Consider the following 15,643-nt stretch of genomic DNA (forward strand, 5'->3'; position numbering starts at 1 on the left):
CTAGAAGTATTTTACCTCTCCATTAAACTTCTTTTGATTATATTACATGTACACAAATGTGTGTGTGTGTGTATTATAATTAATTTTATTAGAGATCAGTTTTGTATTCCTCATTCAAGCAAAACTCCCATGGGCTTTAAAGGGACTAAATAAGAATCCATTGAGCCCTTCATCTTTCTATATGAGTTAATCCTTCTCACACATACATTAATTTATTGCTATCTTATTGCTAATTTACTGAATTCCATCCAGTCTATTTCTGGTTCTTAATGATCAGAAATGAACACAGTATTCTAGGAGGGGCTTGAATTAAGCTTTGAAGAAAAGGTGATGTTTAAGATAATTTTCATGATGGCAAAATGCCTTTAAAATGTTAATATCACTTAAATCTACGGAAATAAAAGACGTTCAAGTCCCTCATTCTGTTTCTGAGATTTGAAACCTGAAAGATGATCCCCTTCAACGGATGGATGTAACAGGTTCAGAACAGAGGTGTAGAAGATAAGTGCATATGAAAGAATGGTATGGAAAGATCGCAGCTAAATGCTAAATAGAATAGGTGTCTGAGGGGAATCTCAGAGGGGTATCTTAGAGAGGGAGATACTGAGTATTTCTGAGGCGAACTGGGTATCTCTGAGGAGAAAAAATGAAATCAAAATATTGACTTGTTCAGTAAATATGATAAACTAACTGATAACCTGAAAGCATGTAGGAGGATACTTAGTGCAAAAAATCCAGACAAAAGACTTGCTTGCTTTTGAAGGAATGTAAAATAATTAACGTGCACAAAAAATAATCTGCATCTACAGTAGTATTGTACCTCATCATGTCAAGGAATATGCACATTTTCACCAAAAACAAGCTGTTGGAAACTGAAGTGCACCGAAAACACAGTAAGTGAAGTTACAATATGTGAAAAAATATGGTAACAGCAGTTTCTGTTGCTTAATCTTCGATGAGGCAAAATCAGAAGTAAAGTTTGCACACAACCCACAGGGAGAGAACAATGAGCAGGCTTCGCTTCTTAGCTACCGTTACTCACATTACTTATTACAAAGAAGGCAAGTTTCTTTGGGTAGATGTGGTATCTTTTATTAGTAGCTGGAAAAAAGTTCTTTGCAAGCTTTTGGGCACAATCACCCTTCTTCAGGCATCAGAAGTCTCTGCTGCTCTGACACTCCAAGGAATGGAAAAAGAAGCCAAAAGTGTGACAGGACTTCAGTGAGAAGGTAAATAGGTGAAAATTAGGAAAACAAAAGGTAGAGAAAGGAAGGGGAAAACAAGAGGGGAAAAAACCCAAAGGTAAGTAAGGGACACTCTAGTGTAGTAGTTTTCCAAGGTAGAAAAGAGGCTGTCTGTGAAAATGTAAATAGCTGGAAATTAGGAAGACAAAGGGTAGAAGGGGGGGAGGGGATGGGGGAAAGAAAAATGTAAAAGGTCAGGTCTGGCAGGTACCTGGTGAATCAGATGTCAGGCAGGTTGTAATGTGTCATAAATCCAATGTCTATATTGAGTCCATGATTTTTGTATTCAGTAGATTTATGAAGTGAAGTTTGGAGGTGCATCTACGGAAGGTGTTTTGTAAAGTCCCTTTGAGGATTAGAACTCAGAGATGGGAGAGGGAGTGGTTGTCCTGTGACAAGTGGGCACCCACAGGTCATTGGATATTTTTGTCTTTGATAGATTTTCGGTGTGCATTTATTCTGGTGCACAATTATTGTTTGGTATCTCCTATGTATTTTCATCAGGGCATTTGGTGCACTGGATAAGATATATTCCATTTCTGGAGGTGCAGGTGTAAGATCCAGGAATGGTGCTGGTTCTGTTGTAAGGTGTAGTTATGGTGGGGGGGGGTGGAGATATGTTGGCAGGTTTTGCATTTCTTGTCATGGCATGATCTTGTACAAGTTTCATGTTATTTGGTGAAATGTCCGGAACAAAATATGATACTCTTTCTCCTTTGCCTTTGGGAGGAGGGATTCAAAGACCTAATTTACAGTGGCGTAAAGAGTGGAAGCTGCAAAGCAGAGGAAAGCAAGTTCACGAGGGTCTTTTAACTGGATTATCAAGAACTGTAGAAACATATGGCCATAGATGTGGCTACTTCATAGAAAGAAGAATTACAGCCCTCTAATATCTTTTTGAGAGAGTGGAGCGAACTGTTACAATAGCTATTGGAATGGAATTAGGGAATAATTAGGGCGTGAGGGGAGAGACACAGAGCCCCACTCCTCCCATCAAGGGCCAAGTTCCCCCCGGCGGCAGCAGCGCGGGGCCCCTCAGCCCCCGCCCCTCCGTTTCTATGCGGACGGAACAACGGCGCGGCGCACGAACAGTTCGCTGGGGGGGCTCGCGGCGGCGGGCTGCGATGTGCACACCTCCCCCGCCCCAGGAGAAGAGTGGTAGCGCCCCTGTTCGAGTGAAACGGCCCCAGAGCCGCGTTCCATCCGGCGCGGTCCGGGGGCGGGGCCGGCCCCGCCCCGCTTCACCCGACCCAGAGGTGCGGCCGAGATTTGGGGTCTGCGCGGGCTGCGGCCGCTCCCCGGCCTCGGCAGCGCGGCGCTCGGGTAAGCGCGGGACCGCCTGTCGCGGTCCCTTCCCCAGTGCCCACGGGTCCATCAGACCCCGGGGGCCGCTCCCTTCCCCTGGAGTCAGACCGCGGGCAGGGCGGGGCGAGGCGAGGCGGAGCTGTTGCCCTAGTAACCGGAGTAAACTGCTGGCGGCGCCGCCTGTGCCGCTGCATTTGCCGCGCCCGTGCAGAGCGTGGCCGGGGCTGGGGCTGGGGCTGAGGCCGAGGCCGGCGGGGGGCAGCAAGCGGAGCAGGAACGGGAGAGCGGCAGGAAGTAGAGCAGTGAACTGGACAGGGGCAGAAAGCAAAGCAGGGGATCGGGAAAGTGCCAGAAAGCAGAGAAGCAGATTGCCCAGGGACAGCAGGGCAGGGAGTGGAAAGTGGAGTGGGAGAGTGGAAAGGGGCTGGGAGCACAAAGCAGAGCTGTGGATCAGGCAGGAGCACAAAACAGACCAGCAGCTTAGGTAGGGAAAAGGGATTGGAGCAACTTTCCGAGAGGGTGTGGAACTAGCTATATGATGCATTTGGCGGGACTGCTGCATTTGCGCTCATGCTAGTATAGCGGATTTCCATAAAATCCCTAGCGTCAAGGTAGTATAAAGGACTTGTGACTTGGAAAACATTTTGTGCATGTTTATAGAAGTGTGTATTCTTATCTCACTTCTGTATAACTCATCCTTGTGTTACGTTTTGAACAGGTTTGATATTTTATTTAATAATAAGGGGGTGTTAATAAATGTGACTGGCCTACTGCAGCTTATTCAGGCTCTAGAGTTTACCAGTAGGAGCAACGTTTGCAATAATCAGGACAAGGGATACTGCTCAAGCGAGTGGTCTCTGTAAAGTAGACTCCGTATTTTAAGAATTGGGTATTAGTGCTGGATCTAGAACTCTCTAAAACTGGAATGAGTTTCTTACGCCTGCTGTGTTCTTACACTGTTGAAACTGTGAAATTGTGACTTTCGTGAGCTGCCCTTGATTTGTCTTTTACTCCTTATTTGGACTAATTCTTTGAGCCTGATCACAGATCATAGAAACTGGAAAGTGGGGAACCTGTCCTTTGGCCTTCACAGTTAACTGTGGGTACACATGGACTTTCAGAAGTATAAAGTAACTCTATCAGCATAATTTGTGTCTCTGGTTATAAGATTTAGTGTGCTGCAGTATAGACTTGATATGGTTAAGAAACTGGTAACCTTGACTGTGACCACTTTATTTTGTATTCTATTGCAGATTAAAATAAGCCACTTGTTCCCCTGAATTCTGATTAAAACAGGACCGGTCTACCTAAACTTTGTGTTCGCCAATAAGACCAGCTATTGATAATCATAGGAGCTTGAACAGAGTAATGGGAGATGCTGTAGAAAAAGATATCTAACTAATGAAACAATACAAGGAACCAGTCACTTGTCTAAGGACAAAGCGACATTGAATAGAGTAATAATAGGTATTCGGGATGGCCCTGTTCTTACTGGGGAAAGTGTTAGTGATGTTGTGATGTGATGAAGTATGAATTGCATTCAGAAGTTTGCCTAACTATCCCAAGTATCCAGATGATACAATAAAAGAAATCTTTGGCTCTTGTTAGGGAATGCATTTTCTATATCTAAGCCTCTCACACATTGATAAGGAGAAAGCCTACCATATTCTTCAAAATGATGAGGTCTGGTATGTTATCCTGAGTGCCTTCAGCCTGGGTACATCTGATTTAAATCAAATTGATTTACACCATGGTTTAAATCACTGGTCAGGAAGCCTTGATTTAATCATTGTTTTCTACAAAAAGGGCATTCTTGTTTGATATAACCTTAACGCATATTTTTCACAACTCAGAGATAGATGTACGTTTCATTTATAGAAGGTACACACTATACATTTTAAAGCAGTGATTTATTTTGATATTTTTTAGATTAATTTTTCAGCTACATCAGAAAACTGAATTACAACATTTTTAATTGTTTTTAATCAAAACAAGCTTATATATTTTAGAGATTTTTCTTCAACAACAAACATGTATAATTATTTTAACAAAACAAGCACAAGTATTTTTGAATTTGTAACTATTTTAGTTATAAATGTGAAATGTGTTTTTAACAAAAATTAAATAGATTATTTGAGTCAGCTCAACATGAGAAACTTTAAATACTGGGTTATGCAGCAGCAAACTCAGTCTTCACTTTTCTCTTCCTGTTTATTCATAGACTGGAAAAGAAAGAAAAGCATTCCTGTTTTTTCAGTTCCCAACTGATTTCTCAATTTTGGACGAATTCATTTTAAGGAAGAAAATATTTTTCTACGCATTCAGAAGAATCATAGAAAGTTAGGGTTGGAAGGGACCTCAGGAGATCATCTGGGCAGGCAATTATTTTGGGCAGAGAGCCACTTACTGAGTTTTGGCAAGCCATAGAGGGCCGCATGACAGGCAGTCAGAGGCAGATATATATTAACTTTCTAAAATTTCTAGGGGCCTCACAGGCCAGATAGAATGGCCTGGCAGGCCACGTCTGGCCCGTGGGCCGCATTTTGTCCAACCCCCTGTTCAGAACAGGACCAGTCCCAACTAGATCATCCCAGCCAAGGCTTTGTCTAGTTGCATCTTTAAAACCTCCAAGGATGGAGAGTCCAGAACCTCTCTGGGTAGCCTGTTCCAGTGTTTTACTGTCCTCCTAGTGAAAAAAATTCTTCCTAATATCTAACCTAAACTTCTCTTGCTGCAACTTGAGACCATTGCTCCTTGTTCTGTCATCTGCCACCACTGAGAACACAGTTTATCTCTGTCCTCTTTTGAACCCCCACTTCAGGTAGTTGAAGGCTGACACTAAATCCCTGCTCAGTCTTCCTTGTTCTATACTAAATAAGCCCAGTTCCCTCAGCCTCTCTTCATAAGTCATATAAAGAAGCTATTGCTGTTAAAAACTGGATTATCACTTCAGTAGTCTCTGATGGATCCAGGTGCTTAAGTGACTTCCTTTAAAACCTCATCAACAAACATAGTTTTTGAGTGGTTCACCCTTAACCCTGAAAATTATTATAGTTGGTGTTATGGAAGGATTATTGCTAGATGCCCTTGTCATAGCCAACTCCTCTTCTTCAGCAGTTAAAGATTGACCCTGGTACTGAGTACTGAGAAAGTCCATTCTTTTTTTTTTTAATGCCTGTAATTTAACTCTGTCATTGCGCATTCTCCTTTCAAGGTCTCACCCAGTTCCTACCAAATTTCAACAATAAGCAATCAGCAGTAAGACAGCAATTTCCCTGCACTTTGTTCCAGGCTACAGAAATAGGCTTCAGGATAGTCAGCATACGTTCTATATTTCTCTTTCGGCCAACGTTGAGAACTTTGGCTATGACAGTTCCATCCATTTCATCATGATTTTGTTCACAAATTGTCATCAGATTAAGCCAGTTCTCAACATATCGCTCAAAACAGTCCATTACTGAGTTTCATTGCATATCTTGTGGGAGAGTTAGGTTTGGTTCCTCCTGCTTTCTTCAGACCAGCTGCTGCAAAGTGGTTGTTATGGAAGTATTTAGCAATTTCAACAACATTCGCCTTTATTTCTGGAGCACTGAAGTCCTTGGTTAAGAGGTGCATCAAATGAGCACTGCAGCCGTATGTTATTAGCTTGGGTTTTCTTCTCTTCTAGATTTCTTCTCGTCTTTGATATATTTGCAGCATTGTCTGTGACAAAGCTGCCTCTCAGTTCCTTCTTGCTGCCTATTGTAGGAAGACCGAACCCTTGCACTGTCTACGTAATATACACCGTGTGATCTCTGCCCTAAGCTTTCATAGTTTGTAGGGTCGGCAGATCATCTAGTCCGACCCCCTGCCATGGCAGGAAAGAATACTGGGGTCAAATGACCCCAGCAAGATGTTCATCTAACCTCCTCTTAAACACCCCCAGGGTAGGAGCCTGCACCACTTCTCTTGGAAGCTGGTTCCAGACCCTAGCCGCCCTGACTGTGAAGTAGCGCTTCCTGATATCTAACCTTTCTTCTAGATTGTTTTGAAAGGAGCTTCTTCAGAGCCCAAGAATAAATGAGAAGGGGAAAAATTGTACAGGGAGGTGAGGGTGGGCAGAGACTTCACTGCACAATGGAGTTGCAGGAAATTTCAGGTACCACTTTAATACAGACCGTCCCCTTCAGGAAAAGTTTGAGGGAGTGAACTTTCAATATAACTTAATATAGAACTGTATCCCTCGTATAGAAGTCCTACAGCTAACTCCACGTTAGTACAGTCCTGGCTAAGTTGTACAGGTTCTCAGCAGAAAGGCTCAAACAGTACCACTCAATTTCCTGCATAAACAGTGAAATATGTATGCCAGTTCTGAAAGCTCCCTGTAAAGAATTCATTTGACAAAAATGGAGAAAATTCTTTAAAAAAAAAAAAGAAAAACACAAAACCTCCACACACCATCACCATGTTTTAGTAATTACTTTTACCTTTTATTAAACACTTTTACCTGGATGCTTTTTTAATCTCTGCCATTACGAGTAAAAACAGGTAGATCAGGAGATTTAAAAAAATCACAATAAATCCACTGAGATTACTTTGGGAAAACTTGAATTCTGTAGTTGTTAGATTAAGATCCTTAAAAGCCAGTCTAACCTCTGAGATTCTGGAAGACCTGAACACTCATTTCCAACTGGTGTTCCTTTGAATTATAACTCTGATCCAGAATCATTCTTACTCAGTGTTTGAATGCTTTTATTTAAGTTTAGCAGGTCATCCAAGAGCTGTTCTACCCAATTTCAAGAAAAGGGTAGGGCAGTCTTTGTTCCCAGAGTTAACACAGTCAGGTGTCACCCTCTCTGGTGAGGACTAAGATGAGGCAGAATACCTATCAAGCTGTTCTGTTATCTCCTGGAAGCAAGTTCACACTCCAGATGGGTTCCTTTGAAGCCTCAGCACAGGTTCAATGGTTAGGCAGAGCATTGCCTGAAACCACAGTCTGCATTTCTCCTGTTACGTTTAACCTTTGTGATGTTAACTCATTATGCCTTTATGGTGCAAAGATTCCAGCTCAGATGTTCTTTGTACAGAGTGTGTCTTGTCTGATATTAGATGTGCTTATGCTTTGGTACTGCTCGCTACTACTATAATGGCATCAGTGAGTTCTGCTCAAATTCTGGAGCATTTAAGGTAACTTTGAGATATCAGACAGATTAGCTTTCCCTCCTACTGGGGTGGGGTACTTTTCCTTTTTACTCTTGTGGACAGAGAGAGAAATAACCTCACTAATCTACTGTACTGAAATGGTAGGGACCTAACTAAGATTTATTTATCCTTGCAAAAACAAGGTTTAGAGACTTATAAGGGAATATTTGCATGCTGTCTCAAGTCCTTAATCTTTCAGTATACAATTTGGCTTAATTAAATTTGGCCTTGGAAACCTTCACTGTTTGCCTGGGTTCTTCCTTCCCCCACATTTATAATAGTCCATTTCTACACAATATTAGTCAAGAGTTTCAGTGATTAGCCACATGGCTAGAACTAGCAGGAGCAAGGTGGTAGGAAAGAATGTCTGCAGAAACTGGTAGACCAGCTCCAACAGCCCTATTCCCTTCTTCCTCTTACCTTCCGTTTCCAGCCAATTGAATGACTTAGGAATTTTCCAAAGCTTTTTATGTTGCATAGCAGGCAGATTAGAGATACCAATGGAGGTAGTGATAGGAAAATCCCATGAACTCTTGGACACTCTGTACTACTTCACGCTGGATAGGTTTGCCATGCTCTTCTGTGAGGGGCTGCTGGAACTGTCTTAAAACTGTATGTAGTAGGATTGCAGTGCTGTTGTAGCCATAATGACTCAGGAAATGGATTCCCCATAGCTGTAGAGGTGGCTTCAGTGGCTAAGTAGTTCTGCACATGCCCACCATTGGAACCTTAGCAGCCCACAGGGTAGAGCAACGCTACAGTTGGTCCAGTAAAAGATTATCGGAATCCCTTGATTCTCTCATTAAAACCCATGGCAGATGCTTGCATCTGTAGCACATGAGCCTTAGGAAGCAGATTGTGGCTACAAAGTTCCCCATGTGGGACTTTAGTATTGGTACATGCATTCAGTTTTGGTACCACTGGGTTGTGGCTGTGGCAGTAGCAAATGAAAGGTCCAAATAGCAAGAGCCTAGAAAGAAAAATTCACTTTTGGGTATCTGGTCATATTTCTACATATGCTTAATATTGTCTCAAATATTTGCAGGATTGGATCCTAGAAAAGGAAATAAAAAAGAAAAATGCTTTTAGTGAAATAGAATTAAATGTTCTGATACAACTTGTTTTGTTCTTGTTTTTGCAGAGACAGTGGGACTGTGATTTGTCAGCTTTCGTACAATCAATAGGAAAAATGCCAAGCTCCAAAAGTAGCTCTGTGCCTTCAAGTAATGATATTAAATGTGATGTTTCAAACCTGAGTGAACTGACAGTTTCAAATGAGAGGGAGTTTGCCGAAAACAGTACAACAAGCCTGACTGAAAAGACTGGCTATTGTGACTCTGTATACATAAATGCAGCTAATATTTTCCAAGGCATTCATAATGATAAGCCTCAGGATAAAATATTGATAAGTTATGGTAATGAACCACTACCAGCCCTGCCGATCTTCAGGGATGAATATTCCCAGCGTGCATCTTATGAACTGGCTTTCAGTGCTCTAAAGTGTAAGTAAAACTTTCCCTAAATTGGTTACAGAAGTTACATAGCACAGAAAGCATGGAAAAGCTAGAAAGAAGTTTTTAGTTCTTTGGGGTGGAGAGAAGAACAATCCTGCAGCTTTAAAGAGGGCAGGTCAGCTCTTGCCTCACCTTGTGGACTGCTGAAGTTCCATTGGTAGGCACTGTGATAGTTTGGGCAGTAGAATCTGTGGACTCCCTGGTCGTAGAGGTCACCACTGACCATCTGCCTCTGAATGCCTACGATCTCGCCTGCCATGACTGTATGGAATAATTGGTATAGGCCCTCAGTCCAGGTTGGATGGCGTCTCCTCTGGGTGCTTCACATTACTGCATCTTCATAGACAGGCTTGCTAACCTAGTGAGGAGGGCTTTAAATTAGGTTTGCTGGAAGATTGAGACCAAGCCCTGAGGTAAGTGGGGAAGCAGGTGACCTGGAGGAAACACAAGCAGGAGGGGACAATGGGAGGCCTTCTCATTCTTCCTGAGAAAATAAGGCAATCAGCTGGTTATCTTGGGTGTTTTGTGCAGGCATGCGTGGAGCCTGGGAAACAAGCAGGAAGAATTGGAAGTCCTCGCACAGTCCCAGAACTATGCTGTGATTGGAATAACAGACTTTAGGATAGGTCAAATGACTGGAGCACTGTCATGGATAGGTAAAAACTGTTCAGGCAGGACAGACAATGCAGAAGAGGAGGAGTTGCTCTTTATGTAGTAAAGGGCTGTATGATTGCTCCAGTATGAAGTAGTAGGTAGGCCTATTGAAAGTCTCTGGGTTAAGGTTAGCGGGGGGGAAAAAGAAGGGTAATATTGTGGTGGCTGTGGGCTATAGACCACCAGATCAGGAGGATGAGGTGGAAGAGGCTTTTTTCAAACAGCTGGCAGAAGTTTTCAGATCGCAGGCCTTGGCTGTCATAGGGGACTTCAGTTGCCTGGACATCTGCTGAGAGGGCAATGCAACAGTGCACAGGCAATCCAGGAAATTTTTGAAGAGTGTTAGGAACAACTTCCTGGTACAGGTGATGGAGAGGACAACTAGAGGTCATGCTTTTCTTGATCTGCTGCTCACAAACATGGAAGAATTGGTGGGGAATGTAGTAGTAGATGGCAGCTTGGGCAGCACCGACCACAAAATGATGGAGTTCAGGTTCCTGAGGAAAGGAAGGAAGGAGAGTAGCACAATAAAGACCCATGTATACATATACCTTTCATGTAATTATGAAACTAAGCATTTATATTTTACCATGTGTATTGGATTTCTTATATATCAGGTGAACTGGAATTATAATCCTCTGTTTTTTTCGCCATAGATGTGTTCCTTTTGGATCAGGTCTGAAGACATCTCCATTGAGCTATTACTTTTGCACTTAAATTTGTACTTTAAGATTTAAACAGTGTTGTAAGATTTTTTGAATGTCTTTCTAACGCAGCAGTATTTCAGTGCTCAGATGTAGTTACTTGTGAACTTTATTTATATTTTTAGAATCCTGTAGATTTTTATGTATTTCTTTTGCAGATCAAGATCTTCTTGAGAACATATTGATAGATAGCTGCTTCTACCCATGTCAGTCAATTGTAAGTAATGCATTTGTGAGAAGATAATAGATCACTTTACAAAAAAGTTGGACATGCATCTAGTGCCTTATTTTTCTGAAACATCCCCAAGTGCTTCTGTTGTTTTAAGTTATATAGATCCTTGCAGTTTTTGACCCTGTATTTTGTTGTGATAAACTTCCAACTGGTGTGTGTGTGGGGTGGAAAGGAGGAGGGTGAATGATACGTGTGTGTGTTCAAATGCCTGTAAAAAAGTAACTCACTTTTAACTCACATAAAAGAGCCACATATGCTGCCCATTTGTAGCCATGCTTTAGGGCTATTTTAAGGATTTTGACAAGCCAGCTTAATGTTAAAAGAATAGTTAAAATGAAGCTTTATGAAAAAACTTCTAAAGCTCATCATTCTAATTTTATGTTAATTTAGTCCATATAGCATCAAGCAGCACTGTGCTTCTTCACCGGATACGCTTCCTCTCTACATGTGCAGGTAAAGGTGTGATTGGATGTAATGCATGATCCACACAATTGTGTTTCCTGCCATGTTACACATGCATGGCAGGAGGTGCGATTGTGGGATCACACATCGGATCCAATTGTGCCATATTACTGGTGCTGGGGGAGCCCTGCACTGGCAAGAAGCAGGCTCCCAGTTGTGGGGGAAACGTGCAGCTGAGGCCAAGACCCCGCAGCTTGATGGGGCTTTCAGCCCCGGCTGCAAGTGAGGCGCAGCTGGGGTTGAGAACCCTATCCATTGTAGGGCTCTTGGTTCTGGCTGCATGTGACAAGCCAAACTGAGAGCTCTGTGTGGGCTGGGGATTTCACTCACTCCTCTCTCCCCACCCCTGCCTCCTTCTCCCCAGCTTCTGATCACAGCAGCTGTAATCCTTGGGGCTCAGGGTTTTCACACTAGGCAAGGTTCATCCCTGAGGCTGGGAGCCCAGTCAGTTGACAGGGCTCCTGGCCCCAGGGAATCCCTGCTATCAAGGTTTAATTTGCATGTGTAGCAACTAGCTATAAAGCTAGCACACACTTTTTGTAGTCTAACTTTATAGTTGGTTGGAGCTTTTTATTGTGTGATAGATACTTTGCACGTGTAGTTGGTCTCAGTTAGTTGCACAATATCTGTAATGTGTAGAGGGGGCCATAGTGCTCATGTTATTGGTCCTTGTGTCATACCTTAATACGGCATCTAGATGGGTGCATATTAATCAAACACTATTTTATAGTTTATAGACAATGTTTCCAAAATATATATATCAATACTGTCAGGTTGTCATTTCTTTCTTAATCCATGTTGGATTCAAATTATTATCAAAGGCTGCAGTGTCTCATTGCTAATCCTTGTTAAAAGTCCTAAAGTATCCATCATGCACATGTGTTTGAAGTCAATAGCTCTTTAGCGGTAAACTGCTAGTCACAGGTCATAATTTCTGACATTGTAAACTGATGACTAGGCAAGAAGTTTATGACTTAGACTTAATAGGAGAAATCTTGGAATCCTAGTTTCTGTTGTAACTTAAATTTATAATATTACTTCGTCTTCGTAGCTATGTCATGAAGCAGTATATTCATATAATATACAGTAAAAGCTGTGTTAACTGGCATTTTACTAACTGGAATACTCTTTTAACTGGAATTTCCAATATCCCCCAATACAAATTCACACTTTAGCAACCAGAATCTTTGCTGAGTCTATCTGGCATGCGCATCAAGTATTTCTGTTGTTTACACTAGTTAGGGATCTGCATGGGCTGCTGCTATGGGCTGGGGCTGGGGCCGGGGCCGGGCTCTGCCCAGCAGGGGTGGCTGCACTGCACTCCTGTCTTCCTTGGTAGGTATAACTCTCAGTTAACCAGAATTTTTAGATAACTGGTGTCCCCCTTATCCCCCTCATGCTGGATAACAAAGCTTTTACTGTAGCTTATTAACTGCATTGCACTTTGCTAATGTCTTTCTTGCAGCTGGCTTAGCAAAAATGTACTTTCGTTAAGCACTGTGAACTACCTAATGACTTGTTATTTAGAAACCTTATTGACCAGTGCCTCTGAGATGGGGCTGAAAATGAAACATGTCTCTTTCAGCCCCTTTTTTCTAGCATACACCAGAAGAAATAAACAACTTCCTTGCAGAGCATGCTGTATTACTAAACTCTGCTTCCACTTATCTGGTTTTAATTTGATATTTAAAAAAACCCCCAAACAAACAAAAAACAGAACAAAACCACAAACTAAAAGATACCTGGAAACTGCCAAAAGTACAAATGGACACTGAATTAAAGGAATCTGTTTAGAGTTACACCTCTCATAGGCCTTTGAAAATAACATTCTGATTATGTACACACTTCCTAAGTTGCATTTTGGAGTGAAACTACCACAGGATGACATTTGCAAAAAACTAGGACTGCTGACCAATTTTAACTGCCAGCCATGGTGTCTCATGGCTAAGACAAGAGGATAAGAAACCTGTCAACATTAGTGATGGAAGATTTGGAGAATAATTTATTTTAATGGTAGCTGTTCCAAAGATCAAGGTTCTCAGGAAATCAGTCTCAACTGGCATGCTCAGATTTTCAAAAGCAGTCACTAAACAGGGCCTGAAAGTTTTCAATATGCAAGATTTCTCTTGCTTTGGCTGGCATTTTGTGTTCAGCATCTCTGTCTACCAGCTGCGGCAGGGTGTGGGGGGGTGTGGGCAGAGCCATTCCTAGAGAAGTACGGGGCCTGGTGGGGTGTGTGGGGGGGTAATGAGCAGCTGCAGGAGTGGCCAGAGCCAGCGAGGGGGCAATTGGGGTGGTGAGTGGCCAGAGAAGCTACAAATGTAATAGTAATTTCTGAAGATGTTGGCTATAATCTGTTCTGCTTTTTCAAATTTACAGATGAAAAATTGAGTTAATAGCTTGTAAAGTACTTAAAGCCTCTCAGGTGGAATCATCTAAATAAGTGTGGAGTGGTATAAATTAAAACACATTACCAGTAACTTGGCCATCAAGATTTTTTGTATGTTGTTTAAGAAGAATATCCAGAGCTTGGTTGTGATGAAAGTCAGAAAAAACAAAGTGGGCAAATTGAGATTACGATAACTTTACTGTCTGTGTATTTATGATGTGCCAGTCATAGGAGTGAGTCCTATCTGATGTTTCTCCTTCGCTCTTGTTTTTTTCCTCCTTTGAAATAAAAGATTATCCCTTTCACTTTCTTTTGCTTACAAATTTTATTAAAAAAATTAGTGTAAAATATTTTCTCCAGACAAAGTAGAATTTAACAGGGAAAGGGGGGGGAAAAAAACTTCTATTTCTTCACTTGTGCTTAAGAGGATGACCTCTTCACAAACTCTCAGTAAGCTAGATAGTTCTCCTTTCATCCATTCCTCTGAAAAGAGAAATATTCGTACTCCAAGTAGGCAAAGTTTACTGAACCTAGATTTAGCTTAAATTTTATTAGATTGGTATTTTCATAATGTCAAACTTTTCTTAAGTTGGGCCTTTCCAGAGACCTTTATTAATGCTTTTCTGTGCTCAAATTTATAAGAAATATTTTCCCTCCTACAGTCATCCTGCTTCCCTTTTGACCAAAATATTTCTAATTGTCCTTAGAGGTGTACATTATTGTTTGTCTTCATTATTTATGAACTGAACCATTAAAAATAAAAAAAATGACTAATTCCTGATTTGGCTTTTGCTTTGAATTAGGTGGTTGCTAATACTAAGAGAGTAAAACTTAATGTTAAATGGGTAAATCATAAAAATCAATTAACTTCTGTATTTATTTAAAGAAGTAATATCTGCTTGAGTGATAACTGAAAGTGTGTAAAAAATGTGTAGTTTATTTTACTTTTTACCTGCCCCTTGCAGTGCATGCCCTTGTGCGTTTTTAATCCCTCCTTTTCAAAAGATATCAGAAGCTGTACTATGTTTTGAATATTGCCTTTTTTAAGTTCTTTTTTTTTTTATATATATTTAAAATTAAAAGACCTTTTCTGCTTTGCCATGGGATCTTTTGTTTACAATATCTGAATTTATTTAAAGTTCTAATAGCCTTACCTACCTGAGCTGGAAAATCATCTGAGAATGATGAGATTAATTGAATTCATTCAAATTATTCAAGTGCTTCAAGCAGTCTTATGATCTGATTTAATTAATAAAAGGAGCTAAAGGATTTTTATTTATTCCATTGTAAAAATTACTCACTTTTAGACTGTTTTAGTATTGATACTCTTAACTGTAATTTTGGATTATAACTGGAGTTGTTTCAGAAACCCTAACTTTTCATTTTTAATGCTGATATTAAATACATTATCTCTACTGTTTATAGAAGCAAGGGTAGTATTTGGGTTAAAACAACAACTTATACACATGGCTTTGAACATGTTTAGTGTAATGTCTTTAGTGTCGTCTGAATATATAATTTATCATCCTGGAAAGATGAGTTCCCCCTGTCTAGGTCTAAGTCAATGAGGAGACCTAGATCCATAAAAGGATACAGATGATGAAGCTCACTTTTTGCCATGTCTAGCATTTAGGTGTTTGGCTTTCAGAATAGACTTTATCAGCTCAGACTGAAGAGTTAGGAATGAGATTCATATTGCCAGCAGGTGCCTTTGCAGTAAGCATAAATTGGCCATTAGGAAATGCTGAAATCCTGCCTCTGCAGATAGAGGTGCACCAGTACATTGGTCCATATCATATCGGCACTGATGATGTTAATTTTTATTTTATTGGCAGTTGCCTTTTTTGACTGATGTGGCTGGTAATATTACTGATAAATGCTGGTCCAGCAGCTTGGAGAGCAGTGTCCAGCTGGTAAGTCTGTTGAGGGTAGGGAGGAGGCATATTGAGGCTCCTGTG

The 15,643-nt window shown here is 41.2% G+C and overlaps 1 protein-coding gene across 1 annotated transcript in view; it reads left to right on the plus strand.

Annotated features, from left to right (window-relative positions):
- Positions 1 to 2,453: 2,453 nt before the first annotated feature.
- The window catches only part of NSUN7 (NOP2/Sun RNA methyltransferase family member 7), a 44,874-nt gene continuing 31,684 nt past the window's right edge, over positions 2,454 to 15,643 (plus strand). The window contains 3 exon segments of the mRNA XM_019552779.1: positions 2,454 to 2,567; positions 8,872 to 9,232; positions 10,761 to 10,819. Coding sequence (XP_019408324.1) covers positions 8,920 to 9,232; positions 10,761 to 10,819 — 372 coding nt within the window. The 5' untranslated portion in view covers positions 2,454 to 2,567; positions 8,872 to 8,919.

This window comes from Crocodylus porosus, unplaced genomic scaffold (assembly GCF_001723895.1).
Source record: "Crocodylus porosus isolate Cpor-Errol unplaced genomic scaffold, CroPor_comp1, whole genome shotgun sequence".
NCBI classification, from domain to species: Eukaryota; Metazoa; Chordata; order Crocodylia; family Crocodylidae; genus Crocodylus; species Crocodylus porosus.